We start from the raw sequence: 26,450 nt of genomic DNA on the forward strand, positions 1-26,450 counted from the left end.
CCTCTTGGAGGACTTTTCTAAAAAAAAAATTGATTTTTTTTCATACTGAGATGATCAAGTCAGTTCCTTAAAGCGAAGAAGGTAGAGTATTTTATGCCCAATATTTTTATCTCCTACAAGTCTAAGTTTTTGAGGCTTATTTTAGATCTGGGACATAAAGTAGTAATTCCCCAGTTTCCTCAATCAAATCTGCATGCCTTCTGTTGTAAAGTGTGCTTGCATTAATCTTACTGTGTTCTTATTACTTTTATTTCACTGTTGAAGATTCTCCATATTATTGCAAAGCTCTGGACTTTGGCATTTCTACAGCTTTGTGCATATTTCTTCCTGACCATGTCTCTTCCACCCCAGATACTTGGTGGAAGTTGTACAGCTGACTTGGATTTACAGATGATGATTATGATGCAAGACATCTATAGCAGGAGGGAGCTCTTTCTTCTCCTGCTAAATAATTAGGCATGGAGATCCAAAATCCATTATTTTACTACAGTATGTGGTAGTATCAGATCCTTGAACTCATTTTATCCCTCACTAGAATGAGTTACTATCATGAGGATGAATTTAAGTGTTTATTGAAAAGGGGGAAGGTAGATTTGTTTCTGTAGATTTAAACCCAAGATATAAGACAGCAGTCCATATTCAGTGGAGTAAGACAGGTTTCAGAGTAGCAGCCGGGTTAGTCTGTATTTGCAAAAAGAAAAGGAGTACTTGTGGCACCTTAGAGACTAACAAATTTATTTGAGCATAAGCTTTCGTGAGCTACAGCTCACTTCATCGGATGCATCCGATGAAGTGAGCATAAGCTTTCGTGAGCTACAGCTCACTTCATCGGATGCATCCGATGAAGTGAGCATAAGCTTTCGTGAGCTACAGCTCACTTCATCGGATGCATCCGATGAAGTGAGCATAAGCTTTCGTGAGCTACAGCTCACTTCATCGGATGCATCCGATGAAGTGAGCTGTAGCTCACGAAAGCTTATGCTCAAATAAATTTTTTAGTCTCTAGTGGAGTAAGAGAGACTCTGATTTTGCCAGAGTACTCCTTTGCTACTTTATCCCTTGTGTTGTCTGGTTTTCTCTGCTCTGAGTCCCTGACCCTCTTTCTTCAGCACACTTTCACATATGTTCTTTTCACACATCCCGTTCACCCTTTCCTCACTGGTGCAAAGTCCTGCTTTTTCTACTCAGAGTTTTGCTGTTGAAGTTACACTTTCTCATTCCCTAACTTCCCAAATCATACTCAATTGTTACAGAACCTTCTTATTGCACCTTTCAGTCTCTCTTTTTTGTTAGAGACATATACTAAAACATTTTGATTGCTGCATGAAAAACAGTAGAGGACAATAACTCCTTGTTATACTGAGAATTATTACAACTTTGAACTTTCAGTAATTTCACACTCTGCTTTGCTTTATCAAATGTCATATGTTATGGTGCCAATTTACAATCTTCAATCCTTTGTTTCTTACCTGGAACCTTGTAGATTGTGCAAGTTGTTTGGAACAGGGGCTGTTCCCTTTGTTGTTTGTCTGCATGCTGCCTAACACAGTGGGTTCGTGGCCCTTGATTGCATTCCTAGGAGGTACTGTGATGTGCATCATAAATGTGTGTCTGTATTCTTGCTGAAAGGAAAATTCCAGACTAGTTGAGGAAACTAACGTTATTTCTTCAGCTACTGGCTGATAGCAGGCAGTTAGACAAAGGAAAGCAAACATAAACGAATGATTTCCCTATTATAGATCACAAATTTCAGGGCCAGTGGAAATGGTAGTCTGTAGACTTCACTAATTTGAAGCTAATCTGGCCAGCTGGGAGGTATATTTTGTGAACCCTAGTTAGTTAGGGAAATTTGTCTGTGAGGGAATAGAGGAGGCTGAAGGTGACCTCCTAACAAAGTCAGGAACATGGCACTAACACCTTGACAGGGATCTACCTTTTTTTTATCAATGAATTATGACGGATGAAGCTGTTGTATGTGGAAATGAATGGAGGCATCCAGAGCAATCAAGTTGTTCTCAGTTCTCTTTTGCATAGGCATTCTGATAAACTTCTCAGATTGGAACACAGAAGTTAGATTGGATCATTTTCTGATCTCGGAAGAATGGCCTTTCCATCCGCAAGTCTTTTAGTTTACCTAAATAGACAAGTTTCCTTTCTGGTCTAATATCAGGCTTCTCTGGTTAAAATCCAGGTCCTATGGCTTTAGCTTCCTGCATATATACTTTTGACTTCCTGATGGATTTGACAATGGAATTTAGGTACTTTGTCCTTTGATTCTTAAGACACTGAGAACCTAATCATCTTGTAAAGTGGAATATGCAAGGTTTCTTTTTCACTTCATGTGAGTCTTACCCTTCATTTACTTTACCTATAATACACTTTTGAACTCTCAGAATCTATGTAGGTACATCTGGGTCAGCTTTCATTGATCTCTAAACATGTTTGCACATAATGGTGAAACGTTTTGTTACACTGTAAAATCATGACATTCTATCAGTAACTTTATTCTTATTGTAGTCTTTCAGAGGTGATCAGGGTTCCTTTCAGAAGGTGTCATGTTCACCAGTGTGTGCTAGATGTGGCTTGGGATGGCTAAGAGGGAATTACTTAAGAGCTCTGCAAAGAGTTCCCAATCCCTGCTTGGTCAAGGAAGCTTGGGATCAGTGGACTACATACCCCAATTGGGTAAAGTGGTAACTAACATCGTGATTTAATTGCCTCATGAGGTGGGACAAAAAAAACATTAAAAAATAATTTTGTGAGATGTATTGGGATATTGTGTTAACAGTAATTAAGATTCTAACTTGTTACTGTTTTACTGGTACTTTCATTCTAAGAGTTTGAGGCCCTCATTTCCCAGTATATTCCATATTAATCTAACAGATTTCAAGTTTTCTCTGTTATTTATGCCAACTTCAAATATAATTTTCTTTAAAACTTAATATGCTGAGCTAATGGAGCAACTACCTTTACTTTTCACTTCAGTACACATCTGCGCTTGATAGTGCAGGGTGTGAGTGAAGGGAACAAATTTAGACTTCTTCTACCGCTTCCCGGATAATATCTGCTAAAGGAATAGAATGAGTCAGTCTGCCATCAGATTCTTCTTCCTCTGTTTTGGGTCCGTCCCCCCCCCCCCCCCCGAAGACTAGAGTAGGAAGAAAATTATTCCAAAGTTGTGGCAAGATAAAAACTCAAGTAGTTACTGAGTATTGGAAGCTATTGAAAAATGCCAGCTGAGCTAATTAGTTGTCTATTTGACACAATCAATTGAAGTCCCTACAGGAGCAAGTTGCCACTCTGAATTCATCAACTAGAATAATCAATAATGCACCTTCTGTAAGGAACTTGTCTGTGAGCAAGCCTATTTAGATCACTAAGTAAATTTCTCAGTTTACTGCAGGCTGAGTTGGAATTTGCTGTTCATGGCTTCTCGCCAGCCTTATGTACAGCATTAAATATAACAAATTAATGTTTAAAGCTCTAGAGATATGATACACATATTCACCTTCAGTGATCATAACAGTATCTTAATATCATCTGAAGTCTATTAAAGGATTTGGTATTTTGGGGATAAGTATATTTTTATGTAGGACTTTAATACTCGGACAAAGGCCGGTGGCAAAATGGATTTGAATGATTGTTTTGAAATTGGAAACCAAAGACTATTCTAAAAGTAAATAAAATTCTACTGAGACATCAATGGAATAAATAGCTTGGTATAGCCTTCCATTTACTTGAAAAAACAACCTTTTAGTCCACTGTTAACTTCTGATAACTTACGTGTATATATTTTTTCTATAGTACTTGATTTAAAGTTGCTTGTCCTGCATAGCTTCTTACAGATGAATTGAAAAGTCATGGCCAGTAAATCAGGACTCTGTGTTTCCTTCAAGAGTTGATGACCTCTATAGTTGGTCAGAAAATTGAGAAATTTTAATAAGACATTTTGAGCAGAAATCTTTTTCCAGTATTTACCCATTGTAAATGATATCACCATTCCTTAAGGCAGAGTGTTGTAGGTGTTCATGATGTTAGAAACTGTTGCATGAGGTACATGGGGTCCTGAACTCAGCTCATCTTTAGCCTCGTTCTTTGGTCTCCTAGACAATTGAAGTGCAGCTTTTGCATTAATCTACAGTCTTTGACTATCAAGAAATATATCTAGCATCTAAATTATAGAGCATCAATGTAGACCAGTTCAATGTCATCAACCCTTGCAGGAGTGTGGCTGGGTGGACTAGGTTCAGAGGCCACGTGCTGCAGACCTCATGGCCCTACATCACCCTGCCCCAGAATAGAGCAGGTGAAAAGTCCTCCAGGCAGCCTAGAGTGGCTGCAGAGGAGCAGCCAGTCAGAGGAGCTGTTGGAGCGATCAATAAGGAGCCGGAAGGGCCAGGTAAAGACAAGCAGCAGAGCAGTTGCTGTGTGGAGCTCAGTGAGGGAGGACTGGGTGACTGGCTGGCTAGACAAATAGCTGGACCGACAGCTCATTGCACAGAGCTCACCAGACAAAACCGAGTCCAGGGAAGCCTGCGAAAGACCAGGTGCCTGGCTGGATAGAAGAGCAGCAGGACCATCAAAAGGTCAGTGTGGGCAGACTGAGCACAGAACTTGGCCAGACCAAACGAGAATACCGTGATGGGCTCTGCTGATCTGATTGCAGAATGAGCCCAGGGAGGGCTGCTGAAAAGGATACCAACTGAGGGTACTGAGATGGGCCCCAGCTGGGTGTCTGAAGGCAGTGCCTCTGGGAAGAAGCCTAAGAACTATGGCCCCATATCAGGGCCATGATAAGAACTCGAGACTGTATACCTTGGAAGGGGGGACAGTGTATATGGCTTGGCCGGAGGGCTGAGTCACTGAAGACCTGCTGAAAGAACCATTGGCCAGAGAAAGGGGGAGCTCGTGAGAGGCAGGTTTTTTTTATATACTGTTTATAGTGGGAAAGATTTATCAAAGAGGAGCGTCTTGCAGCATGCTGTGAATGGTCAGATTATGGAAATGTCTAATATCTGGAATGTCACTGCACAGCCAAATCCCAGGACTAAGAGTGCTTTCTCTTATGCTTTGACCTGAGTTTTGTAAACTATTTTGTTCAAAGGAGCAGAGCTGTTTTGGTGGATTATGGATGGAGAAGTAGTCATTAATATAGTTGAATCCTGACCCAGTTATGGCTTTTAAAGGTCAGATCTGCACTGAAAAGTTTGCTCAACATAGCTATGTCTCTCAAAGGTGTGAAAAAAAAAATTCTTCTGGATTTTGTCAACCTAGCTTACGTCTTGCAGGGAGGTAAATTACTTATAGCTATCGGAGAACCTCTCCAGTTGCTGCAGAAAGTGTCTTTACTTAAAATGCTATATTTTAAGTGACGACATAGCCAAAGATTTCTCAAACCTGTTAACAGAAGCAGACTGGAAACCATCAGACAGAAGAAAGAACAGAGGTATGCTCCTGGTGCTCTCACAGGATTCCATCTTCAACCCCAGATACAGTGAATTATAGTAACCCACTCTGAATTGACGCATGCGAGTATGGAACACTCTGGCTAGATCCTCCTCTTGAAGGTTCCTGGCAGGCTCGTGGTGGAAATGGGAAGTGCCAGTGGCAATGTAGGTCTGATTGTCAAGGCTTAATGATGAGTTGAACTGGACCCCAAGGCCTTCAAGCCGCTTTGACAGACAAGGTCACAAAAAGTGTCCAAAATTACAGAAGACAATCTTAAATGGTGCTGATGTAGAAAGCTTGTCAATGTTTATGAAGACTTAAATAGTTAATGAAACAGGTGTGTTTGTATGTGTGCATGCATGAGAGAGAAAATCACTCCGGTTGGAATGTGACCCAAATAACTGGGTACTACCCAGTTCTAAGTAATGCTGTTGTTTCTAGAATATTAGTTATGAACCTTTAGGTTGTGAAGATGTTTTCTTGAGATCATATAGTATTCTGAAAATCTTAATATTTGATTGGTAGTAGAGGAGGGAGTTGCAAGCTCTTCTGGTTATGAAGATAATGTTCCACTTGTTAACAGCTGCACCATTGGATTTATTGAACATTTAGTATTTGCATATGTGCAATTAATGAAATTCTCAAAAAGTAACTTTTTTTTTAATTTAACATATGACATTCTGAAATGCAGGGTGGATTTGATTTAAATCAAATTGATTTAAATCCTGATTTAAATCACTAGTGAGGAAGATTCGATTTAATCATGGATGTCTACATAAAAGTGCATTCTTGTTGGTTGTCATTACCTTAATACATATTCTTCGCAACTCAGTTTAGGTTTCATTTTTAGAAGGTACACACTATTTTTAAACAGTAATTTATTGTGAAAATTTTTCACATTAGTTTTACTGCTATATCAGAAAATGAATGATTGGTTATTTCATTTACAAAAGGTAATTGAAGCAGATAGTTATGAAGTCATTGGGAGGTGAACTATCTCCAATTCAACAGGTTAATCATTAATATTTGGAGGATTTTCTTGCCATGCTGTATTAGGAGAAGAACATCACCAGATGGATATTTAAATGGTTTTATTTAACTAAAACAACGTTTAGTATTCTGGATTTTTTTCTTCAACAGCAGATGTATAATAATTTAAGAAAACAAGCATATGTCCCTTGCTTCTCACATTTATCTCCAGACTTCTTCTTCTTGTCCAGATCTAGTCGGCCCCCAACAGTCTTCTATTCATTGAACTTTTTGAAACTTGGCATGTTTAGAGAGAGGTAAGGGATTGACTGTGTGTACACAAATCTGCAGAGGAACAAAAGAGTTGAGATCTGTTGTTTCTCTCCTCTATATATTTTATTTTAAAACATTTTTGCTGTTAACAAGCATGTTACCTCTGGGGAGAGACATCCACAGTTTGAAAACTACAAAACTAAGCATCTCTGATGGTATCTTCTAGACTGAGCACTGAGTCCCATTGGGTAAATAGAAAGATTAACCTAAATAATCTATACAGAAGCCTGTGGAACCCCGTAAGATTGGATACCTAATCCATGAACTATTGGAACTCATTTACAAAACTTTTCTTAAACCATTACATGAATATATTGTCTCATAGTATAGAATTGGAATTTGTAATCCTTATTCCATGATGAGAGATCTTTGAGCTATAATGTATCTTAATTAAGACTATTTTTACATAGGTTTTTTCCTCAAAAAACATTTTTTATAAAAAAATCTGATTGAAATTAAAACATCTGATTTTTTATTTTTTTTTAAATCATTGATTTTTATCTACCCTAATGAAATGTATAGTCAATAAATGTAAATGCCTATTTTAGGTATATGGTAGCATTTGTATTGGTTCTAGTAGTGCAGGTGTAAAAAGGTTGAGGAACCTATTCATAGCCTAGAGTATTGCCATGGAACCAACCATCTACCTACGAACCCAATCCATCACGCTCTAAAGTCAATGGGAATATTTCCCTTGACTTCAGTGGGTAGTGGATTAGGCCCTTGGTGCACCACTGTGGGTTTAAGCAAGAACTTTTTAAATTTGAATGTAGCATTTCTAATGTAATTACACTTTCTTTTAGGGAAGAAACCCTTTTTTTCTGGAGCCAGCAATAATTATAACAGTTACTGATGGGAGTAAATTAACTACCACGAGTGGGATACAGGATGAGGTAAGGTCTGATCTCTGTTTATCTACTGTACCAGACTTTCTGATAGAAGGCTGATATGTTAGAATTATCAGTTATTTAAACGTGTTCAAATGTACATATGGGATAAACTTAAACTGTGTTTCCTTGAATTTGAGACATTTTTATGTAATCATACTGTGCTAGAAATGGTTTGAAAGCCTTTTCAGCGCTAAAAACTTGAGCATTTTTAAGGAATGTTTTTAAACAGATTTGAAGAGTTTCTAAAATACTCAGTTTGCCAGTTTCACAGTCTGATTTAAAACGCTGGCAGAGACATGGAACACCATTCTATTGAAGGTAATTGGGATATTCGACACACTTATCAAATGAGCATACGTAGGTTTTTAAAGGACTTACCAGAATAAATGTATTGTACTGAAGCATATACATCTTGAAAAAGTGTAAATATACATAACGTGTATGGACCTGATTTAATGTAGTGATCTTCCAAGGATGGGAACCATGAACCAGAGAGCAGGTTGGGACATGTGAAGTGCAGAAGAAGAAGAAGAGATTACTTCTGGATTTTATAGCTGTGTGTTTGCATTATTGTCTGAGCTCTGGAATGTCCCTTAACAATTTAAAACAAAAAGGTGGGCTAAAGAGGAGTTAATTTTAAATTAAATGCACACCTATAACTTAGAATATTTAAGATGATAAATACTGGGTCCATGCTCGCAATAAACTTTACAGGTTACCATAGCTAAAACTCTTAGGCAATAAACTGTTTCATCACCAGATGGCATGAGCCTCCCTGCTTGTGAAGTTGCAACCATTCCTAACTGCTTTGATTGTCAGATCCTCTTTGTCAGATTGTCAGACATCTTAGAGTATGTCTACACTACCCGCAGGATCGGTGGGCAGCAATCAATCCAGTGGAAATCGATTTATCACGTCTAGTCTAGACGCGATAAATCGACCCCTAAGCGCTCTCCTGTTGACTCCTGTACTCCAGCACGGCAAGAGACACAGGCAAAGTCGATGGGGGAGCGGCAGCAGTCAACTCACTGCAGTGAAGACACCGCGGTGAGTCGATCTAAGTACATCTATTTCAGCTATGTTATTCACGTAGCTGAAGTTGCGTAACTTAGATCAATATCTCCCCCCCTTTGTGTAGACCAGGCTTCAGATGAACGGTGAGGAGTTCTTTACTGATACAATGATTCTGGTCTGGTTTCTTATTTGTACAGGCCTTGAAACAGAAAAACCTTGCTACTGGCTGGTCCCTCTTTTCAAAAGCAAAGGCTAATATCTGAGCCCCTTTCAGTGCTGGTGGTTTTTCTTTTTTCTTAATTTTTTTTTCTTGGAACAGGTTCTCAAACATTTTTGTGTGGTGCATCACATTTTAATATAGAGATTATCTTACAGACCACTTCCCTTCCGAACTGTAATTGTGCAGACATTCTCCTGTTTTCCTGGTATTACGTTCCTGTGGCAATTTAGAGAAAGTGCTTTCATGGAAAAGTGATATGAAAAAAGTGTGAAATATATTTTTAGCTTTCTTTTAATGCACTTAAATTGATAAGGAGCAGGGTAGGAGAAAGGACAAGGTTGCATAATATGCCAAGCCAGGTGTCTGTGGACCACTAGCAAGTAGTCTGTAATTCAGTTTCATCATTTCTGCTTCAGCGTATTTGATGGTTTGGGTTTTCTTTTTTTGTGTCTTTGGACTAGTCTGTCTCCTCCCCCCCAACCCCCTTCCTTTGAGTGATGAGTAATGAGGTACAGTAACTCCTCACTTAACGTTGTCGCTGTTGACATTGTTTCATTGTTATGTCACTGATCTATTAGAGAACATGCTCATTTAAAAGTTGCACGGTGCTCCTCTATAATGTTGTTTGGCAGCCCCTGCTTTGTCAACTGCTTGCAGGAAGAGCAGCCGTTGCAGCTAGCTGGTGGGGGCTTGGAACCAGGGTGGGCCAGCAGCCCCCCATCAGCTCTCCTAAGTTCCCTGTGCCGTAGCTGCCCAGCAGACTATCAATTGCCGGGCAGTTCAGGTATCCCTCCCCCCACTGCCGTGTCTCTCACATACATGCACCCCCCGGGACTTTGGAACGAGTGGTGTGCTTCAGTGGGATAATGTGGGTTTGCAGCCACTGCCTTGCATCTGTTGTGTCTCCTCCCTCCATGCTGCTTTGTAGAGTGTGAGGCTACATTAACAACAATGTGTTAACCCTTGAGGGCTCAGCCAAGTGCTAGTTCATCATTTAGCAGCAAGGCATTCCCTGGGAAATATCCCACCCTCTGACTCCACCACCTCAACCAAGCTTCACAATCATCATTGCTGTGTACAGCATTAAATTGTTTAAAATTTATAGAGTGTGTGTGTGTACACACACACACACACACACACACACACACAGAGTCTTGTGTGACAAAAAAAAATTTCCCTGGAATCTAACCCCACCTTATTTACATCAATTCTTATGGGGGAAATTGGATTCGCTTAACATTGTTTCACTTAAAGTAGCATTTTTTGGGTACATAACTACAACGTTAAGTGAGGAGTTACTGTTGTCTAGTACTGCTCCAAATGTGCTCACGTAATTTTCCTCCAAGAGAAGCACTGATATTGTTGATTCCTGCATTGGAGATCACCCTGATATGTCTGATTGTGAAGTTGATTTCAGGGTCCTTGAGATTATTCCTGACTTTCCATAATTCTGTTAGTCCAGATGTTTTTAAAATTCTTCAAAGGCTACACTGACGCTATCCTGTAGGCAGTTCATTCTATAATTGAGCTGTCTGTTTCAATGCAGATGTGATTAGTTTGTCTAAATATCACTACTAGGCTAACTTTAAGCAGTCTGCAAATTTCTGGTTTCCTACCATCCTCTGAGTGAGGGCAGTACCCCAGCCTAGCTGCTGTTAAGGGGCCATGAGCTTTTAAGGCCTGACACTGGACAGACAACCACAGCCAATAATCAGGAAAGCCACCTGTGTACCTTTTTGGATCTAGCAAATTACCTAGTATCCAACCTTTCTTTCCTGAGCAAACTAACCAAATAGTTCTTGAAAGTGGTTTTCAACTATTCCTGTACATTGCTGAGATCTTGGACTTTTCCAGTCAGGTTTCATGCTGGGATGTGGAAGAGGAACTGCCCATGCAGATGGGCTACCACTTCTTGTCCATTGATGAAGGGAAGGCATTTTCTCATGTTGCAGAAGGAGCGGGTAACATTTGCTACTGTTAGCGTCAGAAATACTATTGTTCTGCTTTGACATTTCAGGGGTTATTGGGAAAACACTGAGCCAGATGAGGTCCTTCCCTTAGGATTGTACTCAGGGTGGTGATACAAGTAACTTCTTTTCTGTTACCAGACCACTCATCTGTGAAATCTCTCAGTGCGCTCACTATAATTTTTCTCATCCTGTTCTTGGTCTAATAATGGAAGTCTCAAGGGATGGCACTGTAGTGCTGCTTATGTTTAAACAAATCTTCTGGCCATACCAATCCAGAAGATTCTGGATCATGCAATGCAAATGTGGCTAATTTTTGTCCTACCTGCCTTTTTAATATGATTTGTCAATGGGCATTGGTGTCTATTATTCTCATTACAAGAGTACGGTAGAGGATACCACATATAAAGCAATAGTAACCTGTATGCATGGCTTTGGTGCCCTATGACTGATTTCAGGTGACGGGTTCTGTTTGGGAAAATGTTCACGTATCATCTACTCTGGCCACTTGCAGCAGCAAAAACAGACTTACAGGGCAAATATAAATTTGGCTATTGAGAGAATTTTCTTATTCTCTCCCATATAAATTGTGAAACTAAGGGTTATGTATCCATTCCATGCTTTCAGAGCCCATGTATGGTGTTGGGTTTTTTTAAAGTTTCTAATTCCAATGGGCTATTGGACAAAGATGCTCTAAGTCAATAAGCAGCAGCAGTGTGGCTGAAATTGTTCTTACAGGAAATGCTTGTAGTTCTGCAAGTAAAACATAAGAATACAAATAGCTGAGCTCCCAGTCCACTAATCAGTTATGCCTATCACTGTCATATCTTCCTTTAAAAACCAATACACTTTTACCAACTAGTTTGCTTTTTCAGCAGATAGCCTGTTACAAATTTCTGACCAAATCAAAGAAGTTAAAAACAATTGATGCAGAGCTGGCTGGGCAGGAGGGTTTTTTTTTGTTTTTTTGTTTTTTAACTGACAGAATTCTAAATTCAAGTGTCCTGTTGTCATGATTTTCCCAGTTTTGTTACAACACACAATCAGAACCTCCTTTGCAAAGGTAGTTTTGGGGTAGAATTTTTCCTAGAGGGCTGCATTTTCAGTTTTAAAAGCTAGAAGAGAAGAAAGAAGCTTCTGACTACCAACCATATTTCAGTTTGTTCTGGTCTTAACCTATAACCTTTGTACATGTCATCAGGCATGTTGGTTAAGAAATGGAAACATACGTGTCTGAATCATTTTTTGATTTTTTTCTTGTTTGGTTCCAGTTTTGTTAATTAGATCAAGCCAGATTTCCATTGATATTGACAGTAGTATTGTCTGTCAATTCCCTCTGAAACCACCTTCAATTACTTTTATGTTTAGTGTCTTTAAAATTCCTTGCTTTGTCTTCGTAAGTCTTCATGCTTTTTTGTAAATTTCAATTTTCTTGAGGTACTGGACGCAAATAGACACATAACCTTGTTGTAAGGTCCACAGTGTGTCATTGAGAAGCTGGGGCATCAATCTCTTCCCTTTCAGTTAATTAGTCATCAGGTTGCAGAATAACTTTAGAAGTTCTGCAATGTGGTTTAGCACTGTTAGTCTCTACTGCTGTTTCAATGAGTAGTAAATAGTGTTCTGAGTGCCAATACATTGGATGTTCAGAATGATTGCACCTGGAAAGTTCTTCAAAGTAGAGTCCTTCTGGGTGCTCCACTTTAGGTGTGCTTGCATCCCTGATGGCATTGCTGATTGTAATGTCCGTTGGGCCCACACATGCGCTGTCTCTCCTCGTGCTACGCCACGAGACTATCCAGCGCATGCGGGCTAATCTTCCTCAGCTCCATCTCAACCACCCTGGCTAGAGATGGAGCCATTAGCAGTCCATTAAGACTATCATCTTAATCTACTTACATATCGTAGTCTCCTACTTATAATTCTAGTTGTAGTTTTTCTCTTTCTCTTATAAAAAACAAAAAAAAAGACTTATTTTTTCTTTCCACCTTTTCTCCCCTGTCAGAGGCCTTTCCACCAACAGCGTATGCTCTGTTTGCCAGGCTTCAAGAAGTGCCTTACTTGTAAAGAGCCGATCCTGATCGCAGATAAACACTCTCCGTGCATTCACTGCCTTGGGGAAGGCTACATATAACAGAAGTGTGGTCTTTGCCAACAGCTCCAGCCACGATCCTACACAAATAGAGAGCTCTGCCAGAAGATTATTTTCATGGAGGCAACTCTCCAACCCTATTCACCTGGCAGACATGAGTCTTCCCTACAGCCTTCTACATCTCAGGGCTGTTGGTCAAAGCAGGCTGCAGACCCCTCTCATTAATCTTCTAAGAAGAAAGCAGGAAGCCCCTTTCATGAGTCCGAAGATACCGAGCAAAGACAGTGATTGCTTGTGGCTATTTTCAGCACTGAGACCATCTCAGACCGGCACCCATGGCTCACGGAAACCAGCAGTAACCAGTACTGCTGACAGGCACATGGACCCGATGGCCATGGGCACAAAGTCATTGGTATCGAAGGACAGGAGTAAGCACTCTAAAAAGACACTCCTGGTATGCGAGTCCATATCTATACCACCAGTGGTGGCTTGACCAGCCACCAGTGTGGACAAGATCCCCATTCCCCTTCCCTCTTCACCCCCCCTCCCCCGGTACTGCCACTGGTGCCGGGACGATTGATACAGACAGAACTCTGCCATTCAAGAGACCTCTGCATGCTGGATGCACCGGAATTCCCTTTTCTCGGTACCGAGACCTCTGTACTGAGCCTCTACAAGCACAGGAAATATCCCTGCTGCCATGCCATGCCCCTCTGCTTTCTAGTGAACGTTCAGACAGCAAGCCTGAGGCAGTAGTGTCGCAGTACTCCTCCCAAGCTCCGTATGGTGCTCACTATCAACAGAACTCAAGGATATACCCACAGATGGCTCCACCACCACCCTTCTGGTATGGCCACCCCAGGCACCGCCACCATCCCAATTGCCATATTGGTGCCTTTGGTGGCGTACTGCCAACATACCTTTCGAGCTCCAAGCCTTGCCTGAGAACCCTTGAGGCACACTCCCTTGGCCACACCATCCAGGGGTTCAGAACTACCTTTCGACTTAGACGAACAGGAAGCCAGTAACAAGGAGGAAGTGACTCCGAGAACCATATCCTCCTCTCCACATGAAGCAGTCATGCCTTCTCCACCATCTTTGGCGGACGATTTCCATCTCTTTCAGCAACTGGCAAAAAGGATGGCAGACACTCTTCAGATTCCACGGGAGAAAGTCAAGCATACCCACCATCAACTCCTTGATATCCTCTATTCTTCTGCCTCCTCAAAGGTTGCCATCCTGATTAATGAGGCCATTTTAGACCTGGCAAAGACCATGTGGCAAATCTCATCAGCGGCCCCGACTTGCAAGTGAGCAGACAAAAAATAGCCTGTCCCTGCTAAGGAATCTGAATTCTTATTCTCCCACCACCCCCCAACTCCATCATTGTGGATGCTGTCAACTGTCTCGGCCAACACCACCAATCAAGGGCTTCTCCCTACAACATGGATTGGAAACGCTTTGATCTGTTCAGTAGAAAAGCATACTCTTCAGCCACTCTATAATTTCATATCACCAACTACCAGGCCCTCACAGCAAAATATGATTACATAAATTACTCAAAGCTGAATTACTTTATTGAAAAAATGCCAGAAGCACATCATGACACATTCAGGACATTATCCAGGAGGGCCAATTAGTGGCAAAGACATTGCTGCAATTTGCCCTCAACACAGCAGCTAGGTCCATCTCTACAACTGAGGTGATGCAACGAGCATTATGGCTTCTTTTGTCGGGATTCCCAAAAGAGGTGCAGTCTGTAGTTGAGGACTTTCTGTTATGAGGGCATGAAGCTCTTTGCTGAGAAGACTGTCACCTCCCTTTATATCCTGAAGGATTCCAGGGCTACCCTCCAGTCACTGGGTATCTATACACTGGGACAGAAGAAATGATTTAGTCCCCAATCCCAGCATAGACCACATATGTCTCAATACCAACCTCAGCTCCACTGTAAGATGCAAATAAAGAAACCATCTGGCCCACAATCTTCATCCCAGCCCTATACATCTAAACACCACTTTTGATGGGCAGGTCGAGGCACCATTAGACTATTTCCCCCCAGCTGACACAGCCTACTATCGTTCCACACCCATTTGGCTACTGATTGGCAGTGTTCTGCAGTGCCTGGAACTGCATAACATCAGACTGATGAGACTGTCTGAACTGGATACTCCAGTTTACCTCCCTACCCCCTCCACAACCTCCTTCCTCATCCCTCTTCAGGGACTCTTCTCATGAGAGTTTATTATGATGCAAGATAGGTCACTTCCTCCAGCTAGGAGCCATAGAACCAGTACCTCAACATCTATGAGGCATGGCGTTCTACTCTCATTTGCTAATACCCAAAAGGAAGGGAGGTTGGAGACGCATACTAGACTTCAGAGCTCTCAACAAATTTGTCAAGGCTCAAATTTCAAGATGGTCACCTTATTGACAATCATTCAGCATCGGAACAGGTAGACTGGTTTTTAGCCCTCAACCTCTAGGACATCTATTTTTGCATCTCAATCTACCAGCTCACAGACAATTTCTCAGATTCACTCTGGGACATGACCACTACCAATACAGACTGCTTCCCTTTGGTCTATCATTAGCCCCAAGGGTATTTTCCAAGGTTCTCTCAGTGGTGGCCACTCATTTATGCTCTCAAGGGATAATGATTTATCCATACCTGGACGATTGTCTCCTCAGAGCCCAAACTCTCCGGGAAGCTCACCAAGTAACCGACATTACAATGCATTTGTTTGTAGAGCTGGGTCTACAGATCAACACCCAAGACGTCAACACTCTCTCCAGTGCAATACCTGGAATTCATAGGGGCTGACCTCGACATGTTGGAAGCCAAAGCTGTCTTACCTCAATACAGGTTCCTATCCGTAGTCTTACTCATAGACATCATTCAGAGCAGCCCACAAATACTGGTCAGGCTTTGCCTCCAATTCTTGGGACATATGGCAGGGGCATGGCAGTGATACCTCATGCCAGGCTTCACGTGCATTGCCTCCAAATATGGTTTGGCTCGATTTACAGACTGAACAAGGACAGATTGTCACTACCCACCAGGATCAAAAACTCCTTAAACTGGTGGAAGGACCTAGCCGTTGTTTACAAAGGAATCCCCTTCTTGAAAACATCACAATCATTGCTCCTTGCCAATGACATGTCACTCGTAGGTTGGGGCATGCACCTAAATGGCCTCATGACACAAGGCAAATGGTTGCGCAGCGAGATATCCCTCCGCATCAATCTCCTCAACCTGAGAGTGGTCAGAAATGCCTGTACCCATTTCCTCCTACTGATCGATCTCTCTCTCTCTCACACTCACACACAGATAGAGAGAGAGATCCTGAGAGACAAGGTTGCCTGTATGTACTACATCAATTGGCAGAGGGGAGCCAGATAACCCTTTCTTTGCGCAGAAGCAATGAGATTATAGAATTGGAAATCTCACACAATGTTACACTGTCTGCAGTGTACCTCCCGGGTACACAAAACTCGGTAGTGGACAGTATCAGTTGCAGATTCCCACATGACCACGAGTGGGAGGTGCATAGGTGCTTCATGACCTAATCAGATGATGGGGGACACTGTCTACAGATCTGTTCGCCATTCAGCTGAACAAGAAGCCTCCACGCTACTACTCCAGACCGGATATGGGATTCCTTAGTTGATGCTCTCTTCCTCCCCGGGACAGGGACCGTTTCTACATGTTCCCTCCATTTCCCCTACTGTCGAAGGTCCTGCTGAAAATAAAAAGGGATGGAGCTTGTCATTCTGAGTGCTTCTATTTGGCTGAGACAGATGTGGTACCATTACCTCTCTCAGCTTGCAACATGTCTGCTGATCTCTCTCCTGGCCATTCTGCATCTCCTCTCACAGAGCAAAGGACGTACCCTACATTCCAACCTGGGAATTCTGTGCCTCAAAGCCTGGCTCCTGTTTGGTTCAAACACCTAGAAAGCTTCTGTTCAAGAGACATAATGCACTTACCTGCAGAAATGGTCCAGGTTTCAGATTTGGTGCATGTCCCAACAAAGCATCCCAGCATCTGCAGTTCTTCTATCCAAGACTATGTTTTAACCCTAAAATGGTTCAAAGTATCTCTAAGCTCTCTCAGCGTCCACCTACTGGCTATTACAGCCTTTCACCAACCTGTAGGGGAGCACTCTGAACTGTCACACCCAACTACAAAAAGGTTCCTCAGGGGCATAGTAAACTTATTCCCTCAACTTCAGCTTCCTGCCACCATATGGGACCTGAACCTTGTACTGAAAGGACTGACTAGGCTCCTCTTTGAACCATGGACACCTGTTCACTAACATACCTATCCTGACAGTGGCCTTCCTGGTGGTGATTTTCTTGAACAGGAGAATAAGAGAGATAGCAGCTCTGATGGTACATCCTCCCTACATGGTATTCTTCCGGATAAGGTTATGCTCAGACTGCATCCAAAATTCATCCCTAAGGTAACCTCCTACTTTCACATGAATCAGTTGATTCACCTTCCAATCTTCAACTCCAAGCCTCACCAAGACAACAGGGAGGCTATATTGTGTACCTGGATGTCAGGAGAATCGTGGCCTTCTACCTGGGCAAGACAAAGTTCTTCAGGAACTCCCCTAGGCTTTTCCTCTGCACAACGGAAAGTTCCAAGGGCTCAGCAATATCGGCCCAAAAACTTTCCAAGTGGGTCTCGAACTGTATCAGACATTGTTCATCATATGATCCTCCAAATGCCATTCATACACAGTCAACAAGGTCAATCTCCTCATCCGTTGCCTTCTTCAAGGATGTCATTATCTCAGAGATCTGGAGAGCGACAACATGAGCATCAGTCCACACTTTCGCAGATCACTGTCATCGCTGGGGACTCTGCCTTTGATGCCGTCTTCTGCTCCATGGTGCTGTCATCTGTAATAGACTCAACTTTGAAGTTCTGACCCTCCAGAAAGGATGCTGCTCAGGAGTCACCTACAGTGGAACACCCATAGGGATGCTACTGGAAGAAGAAATTATTCACTTTGTCCAATAATGATGGTTCTTTGAGACCAGTGTTTCTATGAGTGCTCCACAACCCATCCTCCTTCCCTCTAGTTCTTGTGTTGACTGTGCAGTAGAGAAGGAACTGGGGAGGGTTAGCCTGCATGCGCTGGCTAGCTTCATGGCACAGCATGAGAAGAGACCACATGTGCAGGCCCAAGGGACCCTGCTACCAAAGTTCTCCCATCAGCAGCACAGGGACACAAGCATACCTACAGTGGAGCACCCATGGGGGGACACATCTTGAAGAACCATTGTTCCTGCATAAGGCGAGTAACTTTTTCTTTGTCCTTTCTTCAGACAATGAAAATAAAATGGGGAAGACTCTGTATTCTTGAATGGCATTGTTAGCAGCTTAAAAGTTCTTCATAGTTCTCTTCAGATGTTATGAGTCAACAGCATGCAGTAGGAAGGCATTTTTCCCTGTATGGATGCTTGTTAGACATTATGATGTCCTTGGGTGAACATGAAATGGGTCATTTTACATTAATATTAATTTAAATCTTTTTATTTTTCTCTTCCTGTACCATGTCATGGTGGACCTAAAAGTTTAAATCTGTCTGTAGTATATCCAAGGTGAAGTGCTTCAATCACTTCTTTAAATTGCTCATTGTGTGCTACATTAAAAGTGATATTGTCATAAAAATTGCACCTCTTATCCAGTTAAGAATTTTGACTTTTAGTTCTGATGGTGTAATCACCAAATGAACCCCAGAAGTTGTCAAAAGATAAAGATGAGCAGGATCTACTCTTTAGTTAAGCTGCTGTGGAAGCTAGAAGGCCTGTAACAGACACTTAATTTATCATCAGTGCTAGATTTTGATACTGATGGCACTGAAATTTTTCTTTTGCAGGATCATCATACCCACCAATATTCTGGTCTTCCACTTAGTTGATCATTTCATTCATTGGTGCATTTTATATTGAAGATGAATGCAGAGAAACAGACTTTCTGAAATGAGCCTGGATCCTTTCGGTGCTTACCAAAAACAAACTTTAATTTAGTACGCCTTAGGCATATGAGATTTTAATATTGCTGTGGAAAGAACATTGCAGTAATGCAATTCTGGTTGCAGGATTCTCAAATAAAACAAGTTTAAAGAACTTAAAAGTAAATGTACATCTTCAGAACTTCATATTGCTGTGAAATGAATTTATGTACAATGCTGACTGAATTATGGATCTCCCATATTTATTAGATATAAAAAATCTACTATGCTATATTGTAAGCTTCCCTGGGTTACATATCCATGTGGTTGACCTGTACAATAAATTGCAGTCATGTAGCTACTAGAATTTTGAATTCACTGTTTTGTTAACAAAAAGTTTAAATATTTTTCTTTTCAGCTCCATTTACCTCTCAATTCTCCTTTACCTGGAAGTGAATTGACTAAGGAACCTTTTCGCTGGGATCAGAGACTATTTGCTTTAGTTCTGCGTTTGCCTGGCATCACAACTCCAGAATCAGAGCAGATAGCAGGTGTGCCTGTTGATGACTCAGCAATTACACCTATGTGTGAAGTCACAGGAGGTGAGTGCCTTAGCTTCACTTGACAAGATCTTTCAGAAAAGTGGTCTAGCATATAGCTCAGTTGTATTAGATAGTGTTCGAAAATTTCTGACTCCTTTGTTTAATCTCTTTAAAACCCTGGGCACAATGGGGCTACATATTACCGCTTTCTTAGGACACATTAGTAGTAACATTACAAATAAATTCATCTGAATAGTCTTGAAAGGATGTGCATTTGCTTTCTTCAGCAGTTTTGACTAGAAGGGGGAAAATATACTTTGTAGTTTAGGCACTCAGCCAGAATTCTTAAGAATCATGAAATCTGTTAGATAGTGAGATTGTATTCAGTTTGCTGGCACTGGACATGCTAGCATTTGAAGGCCATGGGATGTGTTTCCTTTTGAGAGCTTTTAAATATTTCTTGAAGAATAATTGTGGACAAATGTCTGCACTTTCCCTTTTCCTCCACAGCCTCTCGTGTTCTTTTGTAATCTCTCATGGTTATCTCTCATTTAGATTGTAAACTTCTCTGGTACAATCTAGAAGTTGTCTTGTCTGTAGAGTACCATGAGCACACACCAAGTATTAAAAAAGAAAAAAGATCCATTTGATAGTAATTGGGGTGGGAGAAGAGGGAGAAAAGGAAAGAATTTAAAGAAACTTCAAGTAGATGTGATCCCCACACTTCTCAGAACGTAAAGCAGATGCCTCAACCACTGGATTAAACAGGCTTTTTGGGTCATTTAAAATGTGTTGAAGTGTGCCACAAGGGGGAGCTCACATTCCAAGAATTCAATAGAGCCTTTAAGTTAACAAGGAAAAAAATCCTTAAAATGTAAAAGGCAATAAAGTTAAAATGAAGAATGTTCCTTAGTTGTTACCAAGATGCGTGCAGAACTTCATTAATGAAATCATTTAATAGACTCTTGCTGCTTCAACAAAGTGACGTATGTTTTCTTTGTAACTTGTTTATATATTTCTCCATAACTAGATCAGCAAAAATCAGCCCTTCTAGTTTCTTGATTAAGAATTAAAAGAGCTGAATGTCAGCAGCTTGGCTAAGGGATGACTAAGGGGACATAAGTCTAAAAATACTTGATAGGCATAATCTTGAAAGTAGAAGAGAAAATACATAGTGATGCACAGAGGTATAACTAGAGTAATAAGATGCAATTATGGAAGGAAAAACATTTACAGATGTATTAGGCTGTGCAGTGTCTACCAAGGGAAGTTATGGATGCACCAGTGTTCCCTCTAATTTTTTACATCCATGTGTGGAATTAATTTTATGTGCACCAATATGGAGGTGATGGGGGGGGGGCTTAGGCCTGGGGCAGAGTGCGGGTTCTGGGATAGGGCTGGGGATGAGAGGATTGGGGTATGGGAGGGGGGCTCAGGGTTAGGTCAGAGGGTTGGGGAGTGGGGAGGTGTGGGCTCTGGGATGGGGCTAGGGATGAGGGGCGTGTGAGGGGGCTCAGGGCTGGGGCAGAGGGTTGGGTGGAGGGGGTGAGAGCTCCGGCTAGGGGTGAAGGCTCTGTGGTGGGGCCAGGGATGAGGAGTTTGGGGTGCAGGCTGCCCCGGGGCTGCGGGGGGGAGAGAGGACTCCCCCAGCCTTCTCTCTCACCACAGCAGCTTGGGGCCAGGTGAGAGGGGCCTCTCCCTGGCCGCGGCAGTTCCAGCTTGGCTGGGCAGGGCCAGAGAGAGGGGCTCCTCTCCCTGGCAGCTCTGGCCGGCCTGGGCTGGGCTGGGCCAGGCTGGAGAAGGAGCTCCTCTCTGTGGCGGGCTGGGGGGGGGGGGCGCCTCTCCCCACCTGCGGACCCTTGATAGCCTGCTGCACGGCTGTGCAGCTTACAGGGAATTTAGGACACCCCCTTGGGAAAACAGACTTAAAATATAGTATAGGAGACAATCCTGCATTGATGTGGACTGCATGACTTTATAAGTCTTTCCATTGCTATCTTGTATGATTTTATGTTCTGTTAAAATGCTCTAGTTGCACTATACTTTTTTAAAGGATTCAGTGCAATACTTAACAGTATTAGGGCAATACCTCAGGTTCCCCATCAGGAAGTAATAGAAGTACTCTTTTTTGGCTTTGAGACATTGATACAAAGAGCACAGCAGAGCATTATTTGTCATTTGGCTCATTTTCTTACATTGACAGCACAATCCTTACTTATATTGACAAACATAATCTATGAAGACATCTTCTATTCTGTACACATAAAACTTGTTACTTTAAGTAATTGTATAGTTTGATACTTTTTTATTTTTCTAATTACTATGTGGTTGGTTATACAGTAGTTATCAATAAGATATTTGCTAACAATAATCCACTAACATAGTATCTGAGGTACAACACTATTTCTTTATACAGGGTACTTCAGAATAGTATATAAATGCAGCTCCTCAAATACCATAACATGGTAGATGTTATCTGGTGTTCTCTGAATGGCCGCTGCTTTATAAACAAAAATACCTGCTTGCGTGGGCAAAATAATTTTGAGAATGTAATAAACACGCAGCATACTGTCAGTTTTAGAATACTTGTTACATTGGGAGAGGATGGTAGATGTCTTAAATTAAATGCATTATAGCTAGACTTCTATTAAATGGATTAGTCTGAAAAAATTTCTAAGGTGAAGGGAGAAATATAAAGTAGTAGACTTGCTCTTGAGACTTTTTCTTTCATTCTAGGTCGCTCGTATTGTGTGTGTTCTCCAAAAATGCTGAATCAGTGTCTTGAATCATTGGTTCAAAAAGTGCAAAGTGGAGTAGTAATAAATTTTGAAAAATCTGGACCAGATCCTTCACCGATTGAAGGTATTTGAAAAATTCTACATACTTTTATAACCAATTGGATTTGCATTTGGTATTCAAATTTAACAGTAGCCAGAAATGTACATAGTTTAATTTGGAAGAAGCACTACAGTGTTAGATGCCATTGTTCCTTTCTAATGTAGTAATATGGCCACATTCTTGAGTGGTTTAAATTTCTGTAGCTTTACTCCTTTTTTGTTCTAAATATGAATAACTTGCCTACTTCTAGAACAAGTTCATGGAAAATACTAGCTTTTTTCTAACTCTGAAATATTGTATATTAAAAGTTCATTCGTGTCATCTACATGCACCAGGAAAATATTTGATTCGTCTAGTATTTGTGATAAGGAAAGGAAACTTCAATTGAGTTCTGAAAGTACATCAGATAATAGAAGCACTGCGTTTTTTCAGACTCCCATTCAGTAAGCATTCAACAGTGTTATTCAACTCTAAATTAATTAGCATTCCTGCTGGAAATGCTAAAAATTACTTGGAAACTGGTATATATTATTGTGGTTTCTAATATACTTTTAAAGATATCCCTCTTAAGGTGTATAAAAACCCTTGCACACTCCATTTAAAGTGTTTAATTTGAAATACTATACAATTAAATATAGAGTTATGGAGGCAATTTTGTTTTTTGTATAGATGGACAGATGGATATAGCTAGGTGTTTTGGACCCCAACCTTGGCACAGCTGTCACAAACTTATCTATGTCAGACCAAACCCTAAAACTGGAGTTCCCATAGGCCACTGGCCTGTTCCAGAATCCTTTTGGCCAGATCAAAATTCTCCAACGTTGGTAAGTACTTGAAGTGAGGGAAAAATCATTTAACTGCTTCCTAGTTCATGGGTTTTAAATCCTGGGTTACCTGGTTCAAATAGAAGCACTGTAAAGGAAATTCAGGCTAAGGTCTTCTGCATTTCTTTTCAGAAACAGATGTTTCAACTGCTGTGAATAAGATGCTGCGTGGCAGTTAACGTACTATGTTCATTGTGGAATAATTGCATAAGGGACATCTGCTTCTTTAAGAAACAAACTGCCTATAAGACTTTTATTGCTAACATCTGAGCACAATGCTATGAACATAAAACATCTTACTTAAATGTATCTCTTTGGAGTTTGAACAGAGTTCAAACTGAGAATTTTCCCTTAAGACACAATTTAGAATGCAAACAAAGATCCTAGAACTGATGCAGGTTTGTCTCTTTGTCATGTAAACGATCATATTTAACCATCCAAAAGATGTACTATTGCTGGTTAGGGGCTGGGGGCGGGGGGACGGGACACTTCTATGTAAATATCTCCTAAATGGGGAAAAGGTGAAGCTAGTGGTGGCAGTGTTCTTTCAATGCAGAAGTGGCAGAGTTGGCCCATATCTCCTGTTGTTCAGTGTAGCAGTGCTTCTAATCTACCACAAATAGAAATGTTACCTCACATTGTAAAAAGTCTTCACTTGCAATACATTAGTTTTCTTTGTGCTCTATTTAATTACGAATAAAAGGATGTACCCATGCCAACTTGTATTAGTAATGTAGTATAATATAACAGTCAACATTGATTGAAAATATTAGTTGAACTGATGTAATTTTGGGCTATTTCCTGCTTTATAAGAGGATGTTCACTTTTAGTCTTTGTGCCCTACCTCTGATTTATTAAGGTTTACAAACTTTAAGGTATTGTATGCATTTGGCTTGCAGAGAACATGAAATGCTTCAACTGAGTATAGAAAATGGAAGATTAGTATGGTGTGTGGGAGTATTTTATTCTTAAATTTAGTTCTTATTTAGTTTGTGTATATTCATTGTCTCATTGTGCCCAGTCCAGTAAGGCATACACAGCCTTCTGAGCTCTATGGCAGGTTAGCCTATTCTGAAGAAAAATTAAACTCCTGCAACTGTTTAAAAAACAAACAACTCCCCCCCCCACACACAAAAAAAAACCAAAAACAAACCAACAACAACATTGTGCACTTGGGTATTACGGAGCTGTTTTTTCATTCATCTGAGTCTGGGCTTAACACAGTTTTATGAATTACTGCTCTAGGCCTGTGGTTCTCACACTTTCTAGTAGTGCGGCTCCCTTAAAGATATTTTAAAACTTGGTGTCTCCCTTCAACCAAATACCCCCCTCCTCTTTTTTTTAAATAAAAACTTACTTGGGACAATAGAGTTCGGATGATTTTGCAACTGTATTGAACTACACACAGTTTGTTTAATTATATAATCTGATCTAATCTGGGTTTTTAAAACTAATTTGAAAATATGGATTGCTTGGCATGTTTGGACACAGACTAATATTTTAGTGACAAGGATGGGCCTGTTAAATAAAAGTGGTCAAAGCAGGTACAATAGTTGAAGAAATCTCACATAACTATGGCCTGCTATGTCTTAACCGACTGCCTATCCAGTTTTTTGCTGCTGCTGGTTAGAACCTCCAGTGTCTGGAGCTTTCCTTTGATTCCTTCAATCTGTAATAAGTTAGCCATGGTGCCTTTTGTATATAGCTCCTGATAGTAGGTTTTAAATAGTTTTATAGTTTTTAGCAGTTTTGTAGTTATATTTCCCAACTTGGGGACCTTCTCTATTCCCATACCCCCTTGTGAGTATTGGGGAGAACTTGGGACTTCAAACTCTGTGTCCTGCCCACATTCAGTCTTCGTCAGCAACAGTGACCAGCTCTGTCTGTTGCGTCTTGGGAAGGCACACGTCACAGCTAGGTGTATTATCTGCCACTCTTTTCCTAGCCATAGGCATGACATGAGGGAATTCTGGCTTAGAAAAGACCTCATGCAGAAGGCCACAAAGCTAGCATCAGACACAGACTGAGGCAACCCCCGAACATCAGCGTGAATTGACACAGAGCACGCTTCCTGCCAGAAGGTCTGACTGTTGCAGGGTGATCCATACCCACAGATTCCCCCCTTCGGCATCTTGTCAGGAGACGGAACACTTGAACAAGCATAAGAGCACCCTCTAGTTCCGCTTCAAAGATGTCCAATACAACTTCGCCTAAATCGAGCAAATCTGCTTGTTCAAACCCTAAAGACGTCGTACATCCTGAGTCCCAGGGCCATGGACCAAGGGCCAAGGACTCTAAAGCTCATAAATACAGGGCTTTATCAGTATTGGACTCTGTACCAGTAATATCCACTCCACTGGTACCATCCAAGGCAAAAAGACAATCCATTGGTTCCAGCATGATCAGAGCTTCTACCACTGAAGGTACCATCACTTTATCGCACACCGGCTGCACGGAGCCTCCCTCTTCCAACCTTGACAGCACAAATGGATTGGACTCCTTGTACTCCAGAGAGATCTGACTTATACTACACTGGAGGATATCTTTGCTCTTTCTGAGTCTGTTTCCCCCCATCATTGAGACCTTCTCTCCTGACTCCACCAGGGGATGTACTTTTGATAGAAGCCTATCTCCTCTTCTATCTGCTAGCTGTGCTTTTCTTCCGCCAAAACTGTTGATTCTGCTGTTGGATCCAGACCCTTTTTTCCCCTTCCTCAGCAGAATTTGAACCTCTAGAAGAGCAATCATCTCCTCCAAGAAACATTAGACCAGACAGGAGACCGAGCCTTCTGGTACCAACATCTGCCTCGACATTTGCCTCAGGGACCGTTGGTACCCCATGCCTTTGAAACCCCCACAACTGCCTCCTGAACCAACATGCTAGCTATACTGGAGAACCTGGGACCTGTGTGTCAGATATAGAGAGCCCATGCATTCTGCCAGGGAATCATTTCACCATTCCCTTCTAAGGGAACAGTCAGAGACTCCTCCTGAGACTCCATGGAAGAGGAGGAATATGAAACAGTTCCATCTCTAACAACAAAATTGCCGCCTTCATCACTCAATGAAACAGTCATCCCGGCATCTCTGTCCCCTCGGAACAATCATAAACAGATTCACAATTCAGTGCAAAGGGTGGCCAGAACAACTCCAGATCTCCCTAGAGGGGGCCCAGGACCCTCAATACAAACTCCCGGATATCCTGCAAACCACCAGCTCCAATTAATAAAGCTAATCTGGGCCCTGCTAGAGCAGTGTGGCAGACATCAACCACATACCCCACTACTCCCAAGAGGGCATAGAGGTACTACTTCCAGCTAAGGGAGTGGAATTTCTTTTTACCC

At 41.4% G+C, this 26,450-nt stretch overlaps 1 protein-coding gene across 8 annotated transcripts in view; it reads left to right on the top strand.

Moving 5' to 3' along the window:
• The window catches only part of INTS6 (integrator complex subunit 6), an 83,255-nt gene that overhangs the window by 19,525 nt on the left and 37,280 nt on the right, over window positions 1–26,450 (top strand). For 7 of the 8 annotated variants that reach the window (XM_043504481.1, XM_043504479.1, XM_038388109.2 and 4 more), the window contains 4 exons: window positions 7,554–7,643; window positions 19,321–19,504; window positions 22,181–22,306; window positions 22,952–23,106. In XM_043504481.1, coding sequence (XP_043360416.1) covers window positions 7,554–7,643; window positions 19,321–19,504; window positions 22,181–22,306; window positions 22,952–23,106 — 555 coding nt within the window. The remainder of the gene's footprint in view (window positions 1–7,553; window positions 7,644–19,320; window positions 19,505–22,180; window positions 22,307–22,951; window positions 23,107–26,450) is intronic. The other variant, XM_043504480.1, reaches the window with a different exon arrangement.

The sequence above is a fragment of the Dermochelys coriacea genome, chromosome 1 (genome assembly GCF_009764565.3).
Source record: "Dermochelys coriacea isolate rDerCor1 chromosome 1, rDerCor1.pri.v4, whole genome shotgun sequence".
Taxonomy (NCBI): domain Eukaryota; kingdom Metazoa; phylum Chordata; order Testudines; family Dermochelyidae; genus Dermochelys; species Dermochelys coriacea.